The sequence below is a fragment of the Leiobunum rupestre genome, chromosome 10 (assembly GCF_980474605.1).
Source record: "Leiobunum rupestre chromosome 10, qqLeiRupe1.1.hap1, whole genome shotgun sequence".
Taxonomy (NCBI): domain Eukaryota; kingdom Metazoa; phylum Arthropoda; class Arachnida; order Opiliones; family Sclerosomatidae; genus Leiobunum; species Leiobunum rupestre.
Window position 1 is genome coordinate 12,209,390 of NC_143393.1, and position 24,663 is coordinate 12,234,052.

At 33.0% G+C, this 24,663-nt stretch overlaps 1 protein-coding gene across 3 annotated transcripts in view; it reads right to left on the bottom strand.

The window, feature by feature from the left end:
* Hk (potassium voltage-gated channel subfamily A regulatory beta subunit hyperkinetic) overlaps nucleotides 1–24,663 on the bottom strand; it is a 172,525-nt gene that overhangs the window by 14,916 nt on the left and 132,946 nt on the right. For all 3 annotated transcript variants that reach the window (XM_090159721.1, XM_090159722.1, XM_090159723.1), the window contains 4 exons: nucleotides 15,663–15,788; nucleotides 12,653–12,696; nucleotides 12,454–12,491; nucleotides 1,768–1,847 (listed from right to left, as the gene is read on the bottom strand). In XM_090159721.1, the coding sequence (XP_090015847.1) occupies nucleotides 1,768–1,847; nucleotides 12,454–12,491; nucleotides 12,653–12,696; nucleotides 15,663–15,788 (288 nt within the window). The remainder of the gene's footprint in view (nucleotides 1–1,767; nucleotides 1,848–12,453; nucleotides 12,492–12,652; nucleotides 12,697–15,662; nucleotides 15,789–24,663) is intronic.

A 24,663-nucleotide genomic window follows, 5' to 3' on the forward strand; every position in this document is an offset into this window, starting at 1 on the left:
GTAACCGATGACTATCGTGACGTCAAAACCGGAAACGCGACAAAGCGTACAGTAGGATTACTAATCGCTGAGTCCGATGAGCGCTGCTGAACGTAGCCCTGATATCGAGAATTCCGAGACAGACCATATAAAAGGCTAGGCTAGGATGGACGATGCACCTTTTTCTGGTTTGTTATTCCGTGTTTCGTATTAAAGGGTAGATAGATGGCAGTAGCGTTTCCGTAGAGTGGCAAAAAATCGATACGCCAGCTAGCTTTCTCTAGTGCTTCCTTAGTTCTCGAAGCCCCCACCAGGTGGCATTATTTCTACTTTTTAACTTCTTTCCCTCCCCAATGTATACCCTCCCCTCTCCTTCACTTCGCACATAACATTCATCAAAAAATATTGGATTGACACACTTTTGGTAATTATTTAAATTTTGCTGAACCTTATTTATAAATTTCATATAGTAAACATTATAGCAGATGATTTGGGTAAAAAACCCCATTGTATCATTAGTCCTCGTATGCACAATTGTTGTGCTATTGCGACCCGCAACAATTCAATATCAACGCATTGTTTTAGTGGAAAAGTGTGAACAGCGTAGGGTGACGAATTAAATAACTAATTTGCCACCAATAACCTTGTCTGGACGTTACTTTAGGCATGGATAGTAGATATTAGAGGATCGGTAAAAAGCCTGGTTTTTAGCCCCCGTAAACCAATCACACTAAGGGAGTCGGCCAAGGCTATTTGAAAAAAAAAAAAAAAAAACAAGTATCGCTAAGAGTGGACGATACTGTTCGAAAAAAGAAAAAAGATAAACACGAAGTACATTTTTACGCCAAAAGGTATTTTTTCACGTTTTTATAGATTAAATATGATATTCTAAATATCAGTTGATAGTTTTTATTGAATTAAAAAACCAAAATTAAAAATTACTAAAATATAAAGCGCAAAAAATTACGTAACAATATCAACCGCGTTAGATTGCCATTTTGAAATTTTAAGATCACGTGGTACAAACGACCTTGCAAGACTGCCTCGGAGTCTCTCGAGCTGATTGATACGCGGGGAGAAATAAAATGCACTGTGGAAGGGTCTCGAAAACCTGTCCCCTTAATTTACTGCCCATGCTTTAGGCTACATTGGCGCAGTGTTGCCAGTGTACAGGACGAAATGGGTGGGACTTCAATTGGGGCCAATGTAAGACGCAATTTACAAATTTATTGACTAATAAGCCGTCGCCGCCGCCGAAAAAAAGTGGAAGACGCTCACTGGGAAAATAAACTTAAACCAGAATATAGATTTAAGAAACCCTGCACGCTGAAATACTTCATGAATTCATTAAGTTCTTAGTTAGTAGGGGTCAGCTCTATATAATCAGCTAGGCTAATAGCCAAGGCACCACCTTAGGCCTAAGTCATCAAGCGACTTTTAAAGTCATGCATAAATTCAGGTGGCCGGATTACAATGCGTAGGAGGGTGGTGACAAGCCCTGCATGTCACGCGAGCCAACAGCTCTCTACACTCACTATCACCGTTAACCTCAACAGGTTTTTATGGAAGGGGAAACCGAAGAGCTCGGGGGAAAACCCCTTAAACTCAACGCAAAAGGAGTTGTTCCAAGTTTTACCCAGTGCCAGAAGCTGGGATCGAACCCGGCTCCTCTTTCTGCGAGGCCAAAGTGCTAATAACGCCCGTCTCTATATGAAAATCATCAGGGCCACCATTGTTTTAGACATTCCTAGTATATATGTATATAATTTCTTAGTCTTATATACGTACTTTCCGCCGGCGTAGACGTCCGCCGTATCGAAAACCGTGATCCCACTCTCATAGGCGGCCGTTAAAATTTCTTCCGCAGTCTGTTTAATGAAATAAAATGAAGGTTCAATTATTACTATGTTTACGAAAAGGGTTTGATCACATTTCAAAATTTTTATCAAAGTTTGATCTAACAAAATGCAATTAAGTTTCAGAGTTTCATCCAATATTGCTTGATCACATTTCAAAATTTTTATCAAAGTTTGATCTAACAAAATGCAATTAAGTTTCAGAGTTTCATGCAATATTGCTTGATCAAAAAATAATATTAATTTAATTTCTAATTTTAATATAATATTAATTTAATTTCTAATTTTAATATAATATTAATTTAATTTCTAATTTTAATATAATATTAATTTAATTTCTAATTTTAATATAATATTAATTTAATTTCTAATTTTAATATAATATTAATTTAATTTCTAATTTTAATATAATATTAATTTAATTTCTAATTTTAATATAATATTAATTTAATTTCTAATTTTAATATAATATTAATTTAATTTCTAATTTTAATATAATATTAATTTAATTTCTAATTTTAATATAATATTAATTTAATTTCTAATTTTAATATAATATTAATTTAATTTCTAATTTTAATATAATATTAATTTAATTTCTAATTTTAATATAATATTAATTTAATTTCTAATTTTAATATAATATTAATTTAATTTCTAATTTTAATATAATATTAATTTAATTTCTAATTTTAATATAATATTAATTTAATTTCTAATTTTAATATAATATTAATTTAATTTCTAATTTTAATATAATATTAATTTAATTTCTAATTTTAATATAATATTAATTTAATTTCTAATTTTAATATAATATAATATTAATTTAATTTCTAATTTTAATATAATATAATATTAATTTAATTTCTAATTTTAATATAATATTATTTTAATTTCTAGATTTAATATAATATTAATTTCATTTCTAGATTAAATATAATATTAATTTCATTTCTAGATTAAATATAATATTAATTTCATTTCTAGATTAAATATAATATTAATTTTATTTCTAGATTTAATATAATATTTATTTCATTCTTAAAATCCATTCCCTCTTGATAGAGGGCTGCATATTCCTAGAAGGCTAGAACAGACAGCGACGAAACCCTCTATATACTCTCCCTCTATACTCAGGGAGCCAGTTTGCAGACATCCAAGAGCCGCTCCAACTTTGAACAATGGTGTCAACCAAAACGAAATACATTAAATGAGTCCCTTTACCATAGTATAATGCGGAGAGTTCTATGATGTGTCTAACTGAAAAGGGACCTACAAACACAGTTGGTTTTTTTCTCGGCTAAGACGTATTTTATAAGTTCTCGCGTGGTGGGGGAAAGGCGTGTTAGAAACAGAGTAAACGCCATCTATTTTTCATTCTGACAACTTAAGACCGTATAAGCGAACTTGAACGATATTTCAAGACTAGGAATATAAACAGCCATTGTACGTTGTTTAAGATTAATGGCATTACAAGTTTGGAATTCCCCGGACAAATTATTTGATCCTACGTAAATATAGGCCTAAATAAATATAATGTCTACAACGTTATATCATTTATACGTTTGTGTCGGAAAACGTTAAATTTAAGATAAAGTTAATCATAAGTCTACAAATATCTCCTATAAGTATGACGATTTCTATTGAAGAATTTAAAATCATCTGCTAACACGCTCTTTAAGGCCTTAAGGGGGAAGAATACAGTAAAATCCTCTTTTTCGTTCAAGCTGAACGTTTCTGTTTTAACAACTACATAATTGAATTATAGTTTTCTTATTAGGCTAAACCTTCCTCTAGTGCTTAAAATAATTTTGATAATTATGATATTAATAGTTAACGAGATATAATTTCCTAACTAAAGGGTAGTTTGGGCGCTTTCCCAACTTGTTTAGTTAAAATTGTCAAAATTATTTTAAGCACTAAACAAGAGGCTGTTATACACTTAAATATTAATTTTATAAGTTAAAATACAAAATTAAAAGAGTTCAGCTTGAAATAGCGCGAAAGTAAACAATGGCCACTGCAGTCTTCCCTCTTAACGTAACAACTGCCAAACACCGCTAGTTAAACCTAGTAGCAGAAATATGAAATTCGTTAATCCGCCTGTAGTTTGATTTTGTAAATGTAGATGTCGACTAGGTAAACTAATTTAATTGGTTGCGGGTTACGTCATCGAGTTTATTCCAGATTCTGTGAAAACTAGCTAGGCCTAGTGTTTTGCAGTCTTTTGGTAATGTTTATGTTTTGTTATTGACCAATCAAAATTGATAATCGTTACTTCAGCAGCGCCTCGCCAGGGGGAGATTTCCTTCCCGTTACGACGTCACTCCGCGAAGAGTTTTCAGTAAAGGTTTTCCCAAAAGAGACGTACTTTGTACGTATATTATCGACTTATGATATCACCTATTGTCGAAATTGGTTATTACAGAGGCAAAAGTTTGGAATCTTACAGATATAAATGCGATTTTTGTGGAGTTTATCAAAATCAACCAACATTTGTTCTCTGTTTATCAAAATCGTTGTCTAAGTTTTAAAATATCCGTTTTGAACGTTATATAATGTAGAATGAGGTTGTGGTAAGAAAGAAGTGTTACGGGTGTCGTTCCTATTGCTCTTATATTACTTATGATAACAATGGAAAAAAAACTAAATTTCCAAACGTCCACAAATCCACTTTTTGAGACAAGTCGGATTTACTCCTAATCCCAAATGCGGATAAATTCCTACAAAGCAATAAAAACTTTTCCCAATTTTTTATAGTTTTTGGGGGGATTTCCTGAGAAGATATAGCACCCACGCCGAAAAAACCTGAAATGTCGAAAGTGTCAGTGGTGGCGTGTAATTTCTCGTCCCCTTCTGTTCCCCGAAAGATGAAATTGCTAGCTTCTAGACGATTTAATTTAGCATCACATTTCGTTCACCCAAAAGATGGCGTTGCTAGCTAAGTGACGATTTCATTTCGCGCCCCTTCTGTTCCCCGAAAGATGGCGTTGCTAGCTAGGTGACGATTTCATTTCGCGTCCCCTTCTGTTCCCTCAAAAGATGGCGTTGCTAGCTTGGCGACGGTTTAATCTCACGTCCCTTTCTGTTCCCCGAAAGATGGCGTTACTAGCTAGGCGACAATTCAATTTCGCGTCCCCTACTTTTCTATAAAAGATGGCGTTGCTAGCTAAGTGGCGATTTCATTTCGCGTCCCCTTCTGTTCCCTCAAAAGATGGCGTTGCTAGCTAGGTGACGATTTCATTTCGCGTCCCCTTCTGTTCCCTCAAAAGATGGCGTTGCTAGCTAGGCGACGATTTAATTTCGCGTCCCCTACTTTTCTATAAAAGATGGCGTTGCTAGCTAAGTGGCGATTTCATTTCGCGTCCCCTTCTGTTCCCTCAAAAGATGGCGTTGCTAGCTAGGTGACGATTTCATTTCGCGTCCCGTTCCGTTCCCTCAAAAGATGGCGTTGCTAGCTAGGCGACGATTTCATCTCTCGTCACCTTCTGTTCCCCGAAAGATGGCGTTGCTAGCTAAATGACGATTTCATTTCGCGTCGCTTTCCTTTCCCCGAAAGATGGCGTTGCTAGCTAAGCGACAATTTAATTTCGCGTCCCCTACTTTTCTATATGAGATGGCGTTACTAGCTAGGCGACGATTTAATTTCGCGCACGCGTTCCGTTCTCCCAAAAGATGGCGTTGCTACCTAGGTGACAATCTTATGCAATGCGGTTATTGTCTAAGAAAAAGGGTCCAGGTTTTGTCCTGATATCGAAAGAATGTTTCCGGGCAGCCCGCAAAATAGCTCCAAGGGGTTTCTCTATTTATGATAGGTCCAAACCAGGGCCCCTTGATAAACAGACAATTCTTCGGAGGACGCCATCTAACGGGGAACCGCGGCAACAAACAAGGGACAATATAGTTTTATGATAAGGCATTCTCTCCCTCCATTCACTATAGACGCAATTCCCAATTTTTTCTGGTTTTCCTCAAATATTTTCCGCCTCTAAATCTGGCTTTCCCTTCTTTCTCAATATCTTTCCTCGGGCGGCATCCTGATGAAATATGACAGTAGTGGCTCGTAGTGGAGAAAAAACAAACTAGAAAATGTTTACCCTCTGGGGCTCATAAGTATAGACGATACCGGCAACTTCGTAACGTCGACGCCACTCTATTACAAGAGTGTGTTCATTTCTTGAAATATCTTGTAAAATCTTTTTAATTATGTGTCTAATTAATTGATATAAACATAGGCATAAGTAGCATAATAAAAATAAATAGACGCTAGGTGGCTCTGTGCTGCGCAATAACTCTAAAAAGCCACGGTCACACGACGTACTAAATCGGTTCTAACCATAGAAAACGGTTTCGATGCTAGTTTCTTCGAAGAAGTTCACACGGGTCTTACAAAGCAACTAGTATTAATCTTTATTCGGTGCTTGCATTTTTTAATAAAGCAGGACACACGACAATGAAGTATTAAAGCATAGATTGTAATTTTGGGATAAGATTCATTATTTTATTATTATTAATCTAATTAATTAATAATAATTATTATTATTTATTAAAAGTAAAAAATCGGCATCCATTTTATTGGATAAAGGTTCACCTACCAGCAGAGCCACAAACTATTTATACAAATTAATACCGAGGCGCGCGTGCTTTAGGCCGGTTACCATGGCGCCAGACAGAAGTAGGAGGACGCTAGTTATGGTTCCTCAAATTTACAGAAATTTAACATCTGTCGCGCTATCCTCATTATATTAAACTTTAATTACAAAACAACCACTTAACATTTCTCAACGCGGTTTCCGCTTATCGAGAAATGATTTCAGGAGTCTTCTGCTGATATAACTGGGTTGAGCGTCACGCTAATGTAGCTCCGTCCAAAAACACAAGTAACAAAATAGATAAGTACGTCATTTCCTATTCTACCGACGTTACTGATTTTATCGAAAATTGAAACAGTAAAAATATTTTATTTCTTTTTTATTTTATATTTTATTTTATATTTTTTTTATATTTTTTTATATTTTATTTTATATTTTTTTATATTTTTTTATATTTTATTTTATATTTTATTTTATATTTTATTTTATTTTATATCTTATTTTATATTTCATTTTTATTTTATATTTCATTTTATATTTCATTTTATATTTCATTTTATATTACATTTTTTATTTCATGTTTTATTTTATATTTCATTTTATATTTCATTTTTTATTTTATATTTTATTTTATATTTTATTTTATATTTTATTTTATATTTTAAATTATATTTTATTTTATATTATTTTACAATGGTAAATTATCGAATCGGATTTAAAAAAATTACTTATTCACCGAATTTGAGAAGGAAATTGATAATAATAATAAGACTAAACTGCCAGTAATTTTGTCAACGAAGAAAGTAGGAAATGACGTCAGCAAACCCCTTTTGGACGTTCGCTTTAAATTGCCCCCTCCTTGAAAAAAATCGTACAGTGTCATACTTATGTTTATTACGTAACTTAAGGTTCAACCCCTCAAGATACATCGTCTTTACGCAAGCGTGGGACCTTGACGTTACGACGTTGCGACGGTAGTCTGTTTAAAACTAGGATGCCGACTAAAGTCTACGCGAAAAGGGCTATGCTGGGAAAACAACGAATCAGACCCAAGATTACATTTCCCAATCACTTGTTATCTTTGAAAATGATGTAACACATACTGCCGCGAACAATTTGATGGGGATCGCGAGATTGAGGTTGGCCAAAAAGAAATTATATTTATACGCTTGGGACTGTGTAAGGCTAAAAGGAAATTATATTTATACGCTTGGGACTGTGTAAGGCTAAAAGGAAATTATATTTATACGCTTGGGACTGTGTAAGGCTAAAAGGAAATTATATTTATACGCTTGGAATGTGTAAGGCTAAAAGGAAATTATATTTATACGCTTGGGACGGTATAAGGGTAAAAGGAAATTATATTTATACGCTTGGGACTGTAAAAGGGTAAAAGGAAATTATATGTATACGCTTGGGACTGTAGAAAGGGTAAAAGGAAATAATATTTATGCACTTGGGACTGTATAAGGGTAAAAGAAAATTATATTTATACGCTTGGGACTGTAGAAAGGGTAAAAGGAAATTATATTTATACGCTTGGGACTGTATAAGGGTAAAATGAAATTATATTTATACACTTGGGACTGTAGAAAGGGTAAAAGAAAATTATATTTATACGCTTGGGACTGTATAAGGGTAAAATTAAATTATATTTATACGCTTGGGACTGTAGAAAGGGTAAAAGGAAATTATATTTATACGCTTGGGACTGTATTAGGGTAAAATTAAATTATATTTATACGCTTGGGACTGTAAAAGGGTAAAAGGAAATTATATGTATACGCTTGGGACTGTAGAAAGGGTAAAAGGAAATAATATTTATGCACTTGGGACTGTATAAGGGTAAAAGAAAATTATTTTATTATTACCTTGGGACTGTAGAAAGGGTAAAAGTAAATTATATTTATACGCTTGGGACTGTATAAGGGTAAAATGAAATTATATTTATACACTTGGGACTGTAGAAAGGGTAAAAGAAAATTATATTTATACGCTTGGGACTGTATAAGGGTAAAATTAAATTATATTTATACGCTTGGGACTGTAGAAAGGGTAAAAGGAAATTATATTTATACGCTTGGGACTGTATAAGGGTAAAATTAAATTATACTTATACGCTTGGGACTGTAGAAAGGGTAAAAAGGAAATTATATTTCTACGCTTGGGACTGTAGAAAGGGTAAAAGGAAATTATATTAATACGCTTAGAACTGTAGAAAGGGTAAAAGGAAATTATATTTATACGCTTGGTACTGTAGAAAGGGTAAAAGGAAATTATATTTATACGCTTGGGACTGTATAAGAGTAAAAGGAAATTATATTTATACGCTTAGGACTGTAGAAAGGGTAAAAGGAAATTATATTTATACGCTTGGGACTGTATAAGGGTAAAATTAAATTATATTTATACGCTTGGGACTGTATAAGGGTAAAGGGAAATTATATTTATACACTTGGGACTGTAGAAAGGGTAAAAGGAAATTATATTTATACACTTGGGACTGTAGAAAGGGTAAAAGGAAATTATATTTATACGCTTGGGACTGTATAAGGGTAAAATTAAATTATATTTATACGCTTGGGACTGTAGAAAGGGTAAAAGGAAATTATATTTATACGCTTGGGACTGTATAAGGGTAAAATTGAATTATATTTATACGCTTGGGACTGTATAAGGGTAAAATTGAATTATATTTATACGCTTGGGACTGTATAAGGGTAAAATTGAATTATATTTATACGCTTGGGACTGTATAAGGGTAAAATTCAATTATATTTATACGCTTGGGACTGTTTAAGGGTAAAAGGAAATCTATTTAGAAACGCGCGTCCCAAATTTACTTTTATAACTTAAAATAAGAAATAACTATTTTCGCTAAATATTTATTTAAGATTAAGGCTATCTTTACTGTAAATAACCTAGATGGAACTCCTAAGAAATACCGATAAAATAATTTGAATCTGTTAAAAGCAAGTGTGACTTAAGAGCACACTAGTACGAATGCTTCCGTAATCCAACCTGCTAAAGTTGAAAAACTCTGACTATAGCATCTCACGAAAATTTACCAACTCCAACCGATGAAATGTCAGGCTTTTTAAAGAAATTTGGTTCTCGCGTGTCGTTCTTTACTGAAATAAATATTAGTCTGGAGTTACTTCACGTAAAGATAGTCTGCTATAGAGATAGGGTTATCAAAATCGTTCAAGTTGTTGCGACGTCGGACGTCTAAACAAATATCAGCTGTGTTTCAGTATCATTTTCGTAAAGCAGGGTACCCGACCACTAAAAGAAAAGCTTGTCTGATTTCTTTGTCGCGTGTTTCGCTTTACCCAAATAAATGTTAGATTAAGGTTGCTTGCTATTTCATTTACAAATATATTCAACGGAACTCGTAACGACACTAAATTTGTTCGTCAACTTAAGACAGGATATATTTTGGTGGCGCCATCATTTGCCCGTTAATGTAAATTTTTAAGATGCCTTTAAAATATAATATAATATAATATAATATAATATAATATAATATAATATAATATAATATAATATAATATAATATAATATAATATAATATAATATAATATAATATAATATAATATAATATAATATAATATAATATAATATAATATAATATAATATAATATAATATAATATAATATAATATAATATAATATAATATAATATAATATAATATAATATAATATAATATAATATAATATAATATAATATAATATAATATAATATAATATAATATAATATAATATAATATAATATAATATAATATAATATAATATAATATAATATAATATAATATAATATAATATAATATAATATAATATAATATAATATAATATAATATAATATAATATAATATAATATAATATAATATAATATAATATAATATAATATAATATAATATAATATAATATAATATAATATAATATAATATAATATAATATAATATAATATAATATAATATAATATAATATAATATAATATAATATAATATAATATAATATAATATAATATAATATAATATAATATAATATAATATAATATAATATAATATAATATAATATAATATAATATAATATAATATAATATAATATAATATAATATAATATAATATAATATAATATAATATAATATAATATAATATAATATAATATAATATAATATAATATAATATAATATAATATAATATAATATAATATAATATAATATAATATAATATAATATAATATAATATAATATAATATAATATAATATAATATAATATAATATAATATAATATAATATAATATAATATAATATAATATAATATAATATAATATAATATAATATAATATAATATAATATAATATAATATAATATAATATAATATAATATAATATAATATAATATAATATAATATAATATAATATAATATAATATAATATAATATAATATAATATAATATAATATAATATAATATAATATAATATAATATAATATAATATAATATAATATAATATAATATAATATAATATAATATAATATAATATAATATAATATAATATAATATAATATAATATAATATAATATAATATAATATAATATAATATAATATAATATAATATAATATAATATAATATAATATAATATAATATAATATAATATAATATAATATAATATAATATAATATAATATAATATAATATAATATAATATAATATAATATAATATAATATAATATAATATAATATAATATAATATAATATAATATAATATAATATAATATAATATAATATAATATAATATAATATAATATAATATAATATAATATAATATAATATAATATAATATAATATAATATAATATAATATAATATAATATAATATAATATAATATAATATAATATAATATAATATAATATAATATAATATAATATAATATAATATAATATAATATAATATAATATAATATAATATAATATAATATAATATAATATAATATAATATAATATAATATAATATAATATAATATAATATAATATAATATAATATAATATAATATAATATAATATAATATAATATAATATAATATAATATAATATAATATAATATAATATAATATAATATAATATAATATAATATAATATAATATAATATAATATAATATAATATAATATAATATAATATAATATAATATAATATAATATAATATAATATAATATAATATAATATAATATAATATAATATAATATAATATAATATAATATAATATAATATAATATAATATAATATAATATAATATAATATAATATAATATAATATAATATAATATAATATAATATAATATAATATAATATAATATAATATAATATAATATAATATAATATAATATAATATAATATAATATAATATAATATAATATAATATAATATAATATAATATAATATAATATAATATAATATAATATAATATAATATAATATAATATAATATAATATAATATAATATAATATAATTTATTTATAATATATCGTTAAACATTAAATATTTCAACTTAATATTAATTAAGCTCGACTTCTTAAAAACTATCCAATTCTATAACATTACCTTTTGATTTGGATGTACAAGGTTGATAATTTTTAGTGTCCGTATTTTTCCAAAAAAATAAAATTTAAAGCATTCATTCCATGATTAGTCTAATATTGTTTGCAAATTTATATAAAGCGGCATTTTCACCTCATTTTTTCGAATCTAAAAGTAAAACTAAGCCTCTAGACTAGCTTTAAACTGATTAACAATGTGACACTATTAATGTTTTGTAGTATGTTTACTGTTATTAGACATTTTATATCGATAAAAAGTTAAAAACATTAAAAACCCTTAAAAAGTAATTTATGTTTAAATTTTTTTTTTCCGATTTGCGGAAAATTTTCCGCATTTTATTTTTCCGGAAAATTAACAACACTAATAATTCTTAAAGTAATGCTAAAACGGTCTATTTAGAAGGAAAAGAGAAGGAAACTGATAATTACTTCTTCTGATATTTGAGATCCAAAAGTGACCCATGTTCCTGCAATAGTCGAGAATAAAACAAAAAAGAAAAGACATTTTAAAAAGAGTAACATGTATAAAAAAAAATCGAAAAATGTCAAACAAGATATTAAAAAAAATACCAAAATCTTAAAATTTTTTAGAGTTCTTTTTTTGTACAAAATTCAAAACGAAACTCACCTAATCCTAAACTAGATATCCTAAGTCCAGTTTTTCCTAAATTTCTACAAAACAACGAACAATTTAGGAAAAGAGGTTCAAAAATATTTTAGACAAAAGGTCAAAATATGACGAAAAAACTTTAAAAAAGAAGCGTTTGAAGAATGAGGTTAAAATTGGTAAAAGACAAATTGCCAAAGTTGCAATTTCCACCAAAAAAAAAGCAGAAAAGGCTTCATCGGGGAGAGGGGGGGGGGGAGGGGTCAAGTTAATGAGGTCAGAAGCAAATAATACATTTCTTACAAAATAAGTATCCATCCAACTGACCGCTATAGTATTACTCCGCCTAACGACAACTATTTACTAATTTATAAAACCAAGAATTATTCTTCTAAGCAGAGAATATGCGACCGTAAATATAGTCTCTGCTTCCATGATGTCTCGTTGATAGTCTCCGCCTACAAGGGGATAGAGAAACTGCGATCCTACAGCTTAGTAGCTTCCACCCTTGCTGATAGAAAGGGGGAAAGATTACGCTTGAAAAGGCGGAGAGGCGTGGTTTATTATTTCCGGGAAACAAGTCATCTCTGTTCACCCGCCTACATTCTTAACAAAACATTTTGTTGATGTAATTCGCGACCGTAAACGATCGCTACACCCCCTTTGGTTCGCCATTGAAACCTAGATAGGTAGCGCCTAAAGCAGAAGCTATTAGTTTTTCCTCATCGTTATTCGTAAATTTGACGTTATAAATATTGATACTTGAATTATAACATATTTTTGCATCGTTTGCCTATATTTTGATAATTTTATTTAAAAACAAACGTTTTTATAACTTTTTAATTTGTCTGTAGCAGACGCTAGATCTTAGGCGCTACCTCGGAGAAGCTAGCGCCGTTACGCCACCTACACTCGTTTCGGACGTGGATAGCGTTCGACAACATTTAATTGAGATACCAAAGATAGATGGACGAGATTCAAAAAAGTTAATACAGAACTGCGTACCCTATAGATTCGAATTGTAACGGTAATAGTTAGTGTAGGGAGCTGTTGGCTCGCGTGGCAAGAAGTATACCACCCTCCTACTCATTGTAACCCGGCCACCTGTTTAATGGCATTATAAGTCACTAGATGACTTTGGCCTAAGGTGGTGCCTTGGGTATTAGCCTAGCTGATTATTATTATTATTATTTTTATTGTGAGAGCTTTTTGATTGACGGTTTTATAACGAAGCGTTTTCCCACTTCCGGCGCGTGACTTCCGAAAAATCAACCTCCATCGATTGCTGTAGGGTGTTATCTATAGTTGGTTACCACGGTAACTATAGAGGTAAATTTTTCGGAGTTCTGGCAGAAAGTGGGTAAACACTATTGACTACTCGCGAGGCAGTGATTTCAAATCTAGGGTACGAGTTCTATATTATCTTTGGTATCAAGAAAAACCAAAAGTAGTACAGCTTTCGCTCCAAATTACGCTAAGGCGTGGTTTGGAATCTCTGCAGTCCCATATTCTCAGTTACCCGAATGCATTCTTGGTTTAGATATAGCGTATTTAGTCCTGCATAATTTTTTTCATTCGGAAAATATTTTGAAAAAAATCAGCGGGAAGGTACTTATCTCGCTAGATATATTTTATATACTTATGATAAAGCAAACTCCCGTTTAGAAAATACGTGAGACATTAAAAAAAACACACTTTATTAAAAAAAAAAAGTTTGTTTTAAATTACTTCGGATAGAAAAAACACCGATTAAGGTATACCCTCGAAAACGTGCAGAGCGAACTTGTGGGAGCGTAAATTTGAAAGCTACGTGGCTACAGCCTTATAAATTTCGTAGTTCACGTTTTCTAGCATTGGCTTAATGTGCCAAATAATATTGATTACGAAAGTTACGAGGTAGATTATGATATTGAAGTTGGAAATTGATATTGTTTATTTATTTGTAATTTAATTAATCTTTGGTAAAAGAACTAATGATACTAGAGGATACTAGGCCAAATTACTCTTCATTTGGAAAAAAGCTCATTTTTCACGTGACGTCAATCAGTGCGCTTGGAATGTTTCGTAAAATCTCGCGAAATATCATTCAATTCCGTTAAAATTTTATGACGGCGAAATGTTGCCATTTGAGTTAAGGAAGTTTCGCTCGCTTCGCTTCAAAGATTTAGAAATCATGTCTAAGACCCGGAAACATCAATTCGAATTCAGTGAGCTTTCTGATTGACGGGTTTGTTACGTAGGGATTACCCACTTCCGGCACGTGACCTCCGAAAAATCGACCTCCATCGGTCGCTGCCATCTAGGAGCAACAAACACAGCACCCCACACCAGGAGAACGCAACCCGTCAAAAGTCGTGCATTTTCTTGCGTACAATTTTCATTGGTTAGACGCTTCATCGCCTGCTGCCGTCGGAAGGGGAAAATTCGGAAATTGTCTTCCCCCTTTCCGAAAAACGTTCAGCGTAAATGAAATTTGTACACAACACTGCGATAGCGTGTTTAAAGGCTAGCTGCGTTCTCCTTGTGTTTGTTGCTCCTAGCTGCTATAGTCCTATCAAGGCCAACTTTGATGACGCGCTGTCAGGCGAACAGCCCGTCATCAAAGTTGGCCGAGGTCTTACTCTTATTTATAGCTGGTTACCATGGTAACTATGGAGCTAATTTTTTCAGAGTTCCGACGGGAAGTGGGCAAACGCTATTGACGTTCGAGGCAGTTATTTCAAATCTAGGGTACGAGGTTTATATTATCTTTGTTCGAAATAAATAAAACTTGACCGAATAAAACAATGTTAGGAAACGAACAAGACCTCCAACCTCCTCCTAAATAATCTAGAAACCGTGTCTAAATGGAATTAAATCGCGATAATTCCCCCCGGGTCACCGCAATTAGGCCAAACGCCCCCGGAGAAATCAAGATAAATGTCCATTTATCGACTAATTATACGGAAACATCAACAGTTCGCCAAAGGGACTAGCGGAAGTCCTTTTAATAATCGTCTCGAGGGAAAGGAACGGAATGAGAGTCGCTTACTTATACTTGATCCCTTGCGGATAGCAGAGGGACAGCTGGCGACTGGGCGGGTTGGGGGTCAGCGAGCTGTCCGTCGAGAGCATTCCGTCCTCCATGCAGTCGAAACTGGCGATTGGCGCTCGGCAGCTGATGCGACATCGCCGAAGAACGAAGAATGGCGAGCGGAAGACAAAGAAAAGTAAAAAAAAAAATAGAACGTTATTTATCCGATATGTAGAGGATGCATTTGGGACACCTGTGAGTGGCGTCGGCTGACGCGCAAAAGCTTTTTTAGCAATCGGCTCGAAGCGAAGGACGGAAGCGGGTAGGTTTACGGAAGCGAAATTTATGACATTGGATTAAGCAAGGCTCTTTTCGATCAACTCAGAGCGGGCCCGGGCCCTGCAAGATCGGTAACGCCGGCCCCCGAGAGAACCGATATTAGAGAACTAGACTACGCTATATTATATTACATTATTACCAGGGTTTATAGAATTCTATTTATTCTATTATATAAACGCTGATGGTACTATACGTTTACGGCGTGAGACTTGGGGGAAGGGTCCAAAACCGGGGCCCCGGGCTTTATGATCCCCAAAAGAAAATTGGGGGAAAATCTATAATCGTTTAACAATCTTTAGTAATTGTGATAAAAATTTATAGACATTTGAGTACCAATCTATAGACATTTTTGGTAAAAATCTATAGACATTTTGGGTAAAAATCTATAGAAATTGTGCTTAAAATCTATAAAAATTATGCTTAAAATCTATAGAAATTGTGCTTAAAATATATAGAAATTGTTCTTAAAATCAATAGATATTTTGGTTAAAAATCTATAGAAATTGTTCTTAAAATCTATAAAAAAAAATTGATATGATTAACAAATTAAGTTACAAATATATAGAAATTTGGTTAAAAATCTATAAAAGTGTAAGTAAAAATCTATAGAAATTTGGGTAAAATCTAAAGACATTTAGGTAATTTTCTATAGGCATTGGAGAAACCTAGAAATTTCTAGGCAATTTCTATATACATATATAGTCTATACTCTCTAAAGATCTGCTACAGATTTCTATGAGATTTCAGAGAAATTCGATAGATAATTTTTGTACTAAATCCCCCACCCCCTTATTTTTTCTTACGCATGAATATATTTATTTCTAAAAATATCATAATTTTTAAGAGGTCAGAAAAAGGAAATGTTTCGAACTGAAAGTAGATAGTGGTTTGGTTACGAATATGCGAATTCACTCGTTTTAGGGTTTAAAACGACCGCAACGCGTGTTAGATTTTCATTTTCATGGGATGTAACGTTATCTTTAAAAACAGCTGCTGGTGTCTACAATTTAGAACCGCTGTCAAGAAGAAGTTCAGGTTTAACAGAGAATAGCTAGCCTCCACCCTCGCCGCCTCTTGATTCCCGGAAGAAAAACCACGCCCCTCCGCCTTTCCTGGCGTAATGTTTCTCCTTTCCTCTCATTACGGGGGGAAGACGTTAAGATGGCAGCTAGGAGCAACAAACACAAGGAGCACGCAGCTAGCCTTTAAACACGCTAAAGCAGTGTTGTGTACAAATTTCATTGGGCGAACCTTTACGCTGCACGTTTTACGGAAAGGGGGAAGACAATTTTCGAATTTTCCCCTTCCGACGGCAGCAGGCGCTAAAACGTCTAACCAATGAAAAATGTAGACAAGAAAATTCACGACTTTTGACAGTTTGCGTTCTCCTTGAGTGGGGTGCTGTGTTTGTTGCTTCTAGATGGCAGCTACGAGCAACAAACACAGCACCCCACGCAAAGTCGTGCATGTTCTTGTGTACAGTTTTCATTGGTTAGACGACGGACTATAGTCCGTGGTTAGACGCTTTAGCGCCTGCTGCCGTCGGAAGGGGAACATTCGGAAATTGTCTTCTCCCCTTTCCGTAAAACGTTCAGCGTAAAGGCTCGTCCAATGAAATTTGTACGCAACACTGCGTTAGCGTGTTTAAAGGCTAGCTGCGTGCTCCTTGTATTTGTTGCTCCTATAAGGCTCTCCTCTCTGCCTTTCATGGCGTAAACTTTCCCCCTTCTGCCGGAGAATATCTTTCGTGTATCATGAAAAAAAGAGGAACACCGTTGTGGCTACATATTCTCTGCTCACCTGAATATATTCTTGGCGTTTTATAGGAGGCTTCGCGCTAGCTTAAGAGCGAATTTATTCTGCCCTATTAAAACGAAACGGCATTTTTACCGTCATACAAAGCGACGTATTTTTGGGGGAACCAAAATTTGAATTTTCCGCCCAATATAATCCGTTTTGTTATTAAGGGTAAGCGGTTTTAACTTGGCGGAAAATTTGTTTTTTGCTTCAGGGGGGGTTTAAAAGAAAAATATAACCAAAATAATGAAATAAAACTGAAAATGTTATCTGGCAAATGGGTGGAGCAATGGACAAAATAAGGGTTCTGTTTTAAAGGGATGTTGAATATTTATGGTGGATCAAAAAATGTAACATTTTTTCCAACAGGTTTTAGCGCTAGTTACGTTAAAAAATATTCATAGCACGTGTTAGGAGGTGAGTTTTCATTCGAATTTCACTCCCTTTAACAGAAAGCACGAAGAATAAATATCATATAGAAATCGTATAGAATTGTAATCAGAGTACTATAGAATAAAGCACCAATTTTTTATAGAATCAATAGAATTGTGGCTCAATTTTCTGTGACTTTTAGACAAACTGATAAATTTAGAAATTATTTTAGGATTATTATAGGATTCGTATAGAACTCAAATTAGAGCCCTATATAAAAAAAGCCAAAAATTGCTATAGTATTTATCCATGTATAGAAGGTTAGGTCAATTTTCTATGGTCTTTCGACAAAGCGATAAATTTAGACTTAGTTTATAGAAAGTCTATAGAATATTTTTTTTAAATTATCTATTTAAAGGGATGTTTTACTATCATGAATAGATACATTTTGAAACGCCGAACATGGTGGCGCTAGTGTGGCAAAAATTTTAAATTTTGATGACGTATTCTTTACCCTCGTTCCTACACTATATTTGGCGCACCTTCGGGTCTTACGGCGCTTGTTTGTCCTGTAAAGTCCTATGTCTCCGCAATTAGTAGGGCAAAGGAATCTAATTGTCCAAGAGGAGTTGGTAATGGCACTAGGCGCGGTCATTAATATCGGGGCGAAGGCTCATAAAACGCGTGGAGACAACGGATTAGTTTCGCTCGCAGTCCATCGCCGCAGGTGCCCTGGGATAATTACTCGGGCCCGATTAGTTAAGTATGAGCGTTATAAATACAGCCCAAACGACAGACACTCCGACAAGTAAATATACATTCATTCTAAGCCTTTTGTTGATGGAGTTTATGCCGTACCAGAAGTACATAAATTTTCTCACGCTAAAGAAGTATCCATCTAAGCTATAGGAATGACTTGAAAAGGCTTTTTACCATTTACAACAGGAAGCCTGGCAATACCGCGAGAATTAATAAGCGGATTTATATTTTAATTTCGGTTAGGGAATGGATGGAAAATATAATGGATTTTCTCATCTGGTCGCAAAACTTTGAAACGGGAATTGTAATTTCTGGAAAGATAATTTCGGGGATAGGATTTTCTGGAAAGATAATTTTGGGGAATGGGATTGTCTGGAAAGATAATTTCGGGGATGGGATTTTCTGGAAAGATAATTTTGGGGAATGGGATTGTCTGGAAAAAGAATTTCGGGGATAGGATTTTCTGGAAAGATAATTTTGGGGAATGGGATTGTCTGGAAAAAGAATTTCGGGGATAGGATTTTCTGGAAAGATAATTTTGGGGAATGGGATTGTCTGGAAAAAGAATTTCGGGGATAGGATTTTCTGGAAAGATAATTTCGGGGATAGGATTTTCTGGAAAGATAATTTTGGGGAATGGGATTGTCTGGAAAGATAATTTCGGGGATAGGATTTTCTGGAAAATTAATTTTGGGGAATGGGATTGTCTGGAAAAAGAATTTCGGGGATAGGATTTTCTGGAAAGATAATTTTGGGGAATGGGATTGTCTGGAAAAAGAATTTCGGGGATAGGATTTTCTGGAAAGATAATTTCGGGGATAAGATTTTCTGGAAAGATAATTTCGGGGATAAGATTTTCTGGAAAGATAATTTTGGGGAATGGGATTTTCTGGAAAGATAATTTTTGGGAATGGGATTGTCTGGAAAAAGAATTTCGGGGATAGGATTTTCTGGAAAGATAATTTCGGGGATAGGATTTTCTGGAAAGATAATTTTAAGAATTGGAATTTCTGGAAAGATAATTTCGGGAATTGGAATTTCTGGAAAGATAATTTTGGGAATTGGAATTTCTGGAAAGATAATTTCGGGAATGGGAATTTCTGGAAAAAGAATTTCGGGAATGTGATTTTCTGGAAAGACAATCTTGGAAATGAGATTTTCTGGAAAGATAATTTCGGGAATTGGAATTTCTGGAAAGATAATTTTGGGAATTGGAATTTCTGGAAAGATAATTTTGGGAATTGGAATTTCTGGAAAGATAGTTTCTGGAATGGCATTTTCGGGAAAACGTGTGAATGGGCAAAAATGAGAAAGGTTACGTCAAACGGAATGGAAATGGTTTGGAAGATAAATATTTAAACGGTAATGGGATGCGAATGGATATTTTTTCTTCACATATTCACCTTTCAATGGGTGCAATTTTACACGCTAAGCCGCGGAAACATACACAGTAACAATACGGCCAACCTCTTGCTTGTATTACTGCGCCTAGCGATGTCAAATGAAGGAGTTAAAATTCGTTGGGATATTAAGTCTTTTTAAAATAATAATATAATACATTTTTTAAACAATTATTTATATTAAAGCAAATGGCGGCTCCAAAGACAACCCCTTTGATGCTTTTCCGTATTACACTAAAAAAGCCCCGTAAAGTGTCTCCCCCTATCGTTGCCGCAGTGCGAAATAAATTAATATTTCTCGGTTTGACTCGTAAATAAATTATCCGTAACTATTTAAAAAAAATACTTAATCTACTACAATCTCTGTTCATAATCATAATTTAGGTATGTACCTTTTCATAATTTAACTGATTATTGTTTAATCGAAATAATTTTTATTATAATTTACGATTCAAATTTCAAACAACGCCGAAAAGGTAAAAAGCCCAACAACGTTTTGTCTAAACTAAAATTTATTTATTTAAAACCGATACGCTGTACTTCGGCCGATAAGCTTACAAGGCGAAGTCACAAGTTAATACGATTAAAAAATTGCCGCTAAGCCTCGGTTATGAGAAAGAGTTAAATTCGACAAACTGGTACTTCAATACGGGAAGTGCATCGTTACAATTATCGAGAAATGTTCTGGTCCAATTTCGTAAGCTTTGGAAATCTCAACCAATCGAACAGAATATTGATTGGACGAACTGATAAAAACGCCATCTATCGTACCATTAAAATACTTTGATAAAGCCGCCAATTGCTTTGAAATATTTTTAACTATTTTTTCTTTCGAAAAGCATTTTTTCTAAAATCAGCGAGAGTTCAAGCGGTATAGGTATGAATCTATTTAACCCGTGAATATTCAACTCTATCATTAGCCACGGTATACTCCTAGTGAATAAGAACGAATTCATAAATGATGTCATTTTAGGACGAGATTGTTTACGAGAGCAGAATTCGCGCGAATTCGCGATATGACTTCTCACGGACGGTTCGCGTTATCTTCTTAAAAATAAGGTTTATAGTTATAAATATTTCTAGAATTAAATAACAATATGAAGGAATGTAACGAATCTGTTCTATTGCGCCGAATCTCATTCGACCGAACCCAATCCCATTCGACCGAAAAAGCCGCACTTGGGCAGATTTAGGATTCGGTCGAATGGGATTGTCCCATTCGACCGAAAAACCCGCACTTCTCCGGGTTTAGGATTCGGTCCAATGGGATTGTCCCATTCGACCGAAAAACCCGCACTTCTCCGGGTTTAGGATTCGGTTTTATCCGTTTTAGCATCTGTCAGAACAGCATGCAGTGTTACCTAACCTAACCTAACCTCACCTCACCTCACCTCACCTAACCTAACCTAACCTAAAGGAGTAGAAAGAAAAAATATTTGTTTTTGCTGTCGCTCAATTGTGAATATTGCGTCGGTCGATTAGAAAAATACAAAACCCGCCTTTGGGCTAATTTCATCAAAAACATTGGCGGAATTCGGTCTAATGGGGATTAGGTCGAATGGGATTCGGCGCAATGAGAAGATACCAATGTAACTACGGTCTTTTGGAAGCGATTCTATCGAAGGACTGTGAGGTTTTTAACAATTTAAAGATACAAACTATATCTGAAAAGCTAGGTCTCGGTGATACTTTGGAAGAAACCTGAGTCAGTGTTTGCCATATTTTTATTATTATTAAATAAATATTGCTCTGTTAAATTTATACTATAATAATAACTATTCTAATATAATCAATAAATCTATACCTAACCATAACTAACGCTTCGACTGCTTATAAATAACAGCCGAGTTCTACTTCGACTACGTCACTACAAATTAGCTCCGCCTCACGCGTCGCCGGAAGTGACCTAGGTTATTCCGTTTGAATATTCATGGTTTAATAAGATTCATTCATTCAAGTATTAAATGGATACTTCTATCTTAGAGATTTACGATATAGCTCTGGCCGCGCCCAATTGTATACAGACCGTTTTCCCCGACGTCCACAAGGTTACACTTATGATATGAACCGATCTTGTCCGAGGTCTCGTGAAGTAATTGTCAAATAAACTCAAACCGTCTTTGGCGTTTCAGGAGATTCGGTTGGCGGATGAGGCTCAAATCCCTTTCCCTTTTGACTAGAATACACCCTTTCAAATCGATGTCCTATTAACTTAGATAATCAAGATAGTACCTCAGTTAGGACTCGCAACGCCAGTTAATACAAATAGGACCATTAAATTGGACATAAGCTAGGATATAACACATCAAATGGCTTGAGGAACTTCAAATTATAAATCACGTAATAATTTACTTTCCGGGATTTCGAGGTAGCCCTTTTGCTTTAGTCGCATTCGACCGAAATCCCATTCGACCGAAGGCGGTTTTTGAGGTGTCTAATTCGACCGAATTCCGCCGAAACGTGCGGTTTTTATGTGTCCCATTCGACCGAACGCTGCTATATAAATTGGCTTTTGCTATGTTTTCAATTTAGTTACTGAAGTCGTTTGCAATGGAGCGGATAGCTAATAAAGGAGGGTATTTATACATCAATAATAATTATTTATTCCGTCTTAATCTCAAAATGAAGTAGCACTCTCTCTACTAGATGCAGTAGCTATGAATTTAGCGATGCCATTTTAATATCTTTGTACTATGCATTTATTTGAAAACAAAATGGAATGAGCATGAATTATATTTTTATCTTCACCTAGTCAAGAAAAGTAACTGAACCAAAACTGAAATAGTAAACTTAACCAACTCTAACCTAACCTAACCTAACCTAAACATGGATCTTCGATAGTACATACCTTATAAATAAAATACCAAATCACCCCGCCAATTGGGCTACATTTTAAAATTCTTTCGGTCGAATGGGATTTCGGTCGAATGGGAATAAACGAGCCCTTTTGACGTCATTTTACTCCGATTCTGTCGACTTGAATGGGTTGAGGGTGGTCGACGCGATAAATTATTTATTAATAATTACAAAAATCCAATCATTCGCGGATTCTGATTGGGTCCCTCCGACTCGGTTGGATTAATACCCAAACGAATCACAAAGGCCTAATTCAACTCGTGACTAGTGAAGCCAACTACTGGTGGTCGGGTTAAACCGCGTAGGATGGTGTTGGCAAGCCGTTCGTACTATTACCACATGTAACATAATTACTCATAAGTGTGCCTCTGTTTAACATCTCTATATTAAAAATTTAAATGAGACATTGTTTCACAGCCACCAAAGAAAATACGGACTAACTATAGCGCGAGATCAAGTTGGCCGTGGTCCTTTGCCAAGAGAGAAATGACCACCACCGAAATAGGCGCGTCAGGAGTTATCCGTTTACGAGTTACTAATAGTTGATTTTATAAAATAAAAAGTGGTCTTGCCCAACTTGTTAAAATGTTGCTCTTACGTCACAAGACCCAGCTTTATTAGTGTATTCCTCGCACGAGCGATTTGCATGCGCTCTAGAAAAAGCTATATTCCTCGCGACTGTAGCGCGCGCTCGTAGGCTTGTCAAAGTAAGAGACTGTGACGTAAGAGCAACATTTCGACAAGAAGGCCACGTTACTTTATAAAAAGAACTATTGCGCGCTTGCTCGTAGCGTCGTAAGCATACGTCATAACTAAGACCCACCTTGGAACGGCCGCCATGACATTAATTTCACGTCACAGATCACGAGGCAAAACGACGCACGATTCCGCGAAGTAATCACGTGACCACCATGGGCGTCTTAATGTCATGGCCGTCCTATACGCGTTACTATGGCAACGAACACGAGCGAGCTACGAATAAGAGCCATTACGACGTCGTAACTTAAGTAGACGCGTCACGATAAAAGCGACTACACTGCGGCTCATCTGAAAGCGAGACAAAAAGTGAGAAACAAACACTGTATACTGTGAAAACGTTTAGCGGTGCTCGGTATTCTGGACTGGTTGGCGGGAGTTGTGGCGCGGACAGTGAAGGTGACAGATCACGGATAGAAGAATAGCTTCCTACCTGAGAGATCAATAACGAACGAGTGTCTCCCTTTAAACACGAGAGCACTTATAAAACGTTTTCTCTGCCCGAAGACTCGAGAGAGAGAGAGTACAATTTTTTCTCTGGCCGAGTGAGTGAGCGATAAAAATCTCTAGAAATCCAATCTCTTTAAAGTTTGCGAGCCAATCTGAAATTCAATATATATACCGAGAGAAGTCTCGAGTCAATTTCGCAAGTAATGTTTCTCGCGCGCGAACAAAACAACATAGCGCACCCAGCAAAGGCTATTACTCTTGAACAAGTTGACCCGAAAGGCCTAAGCGCA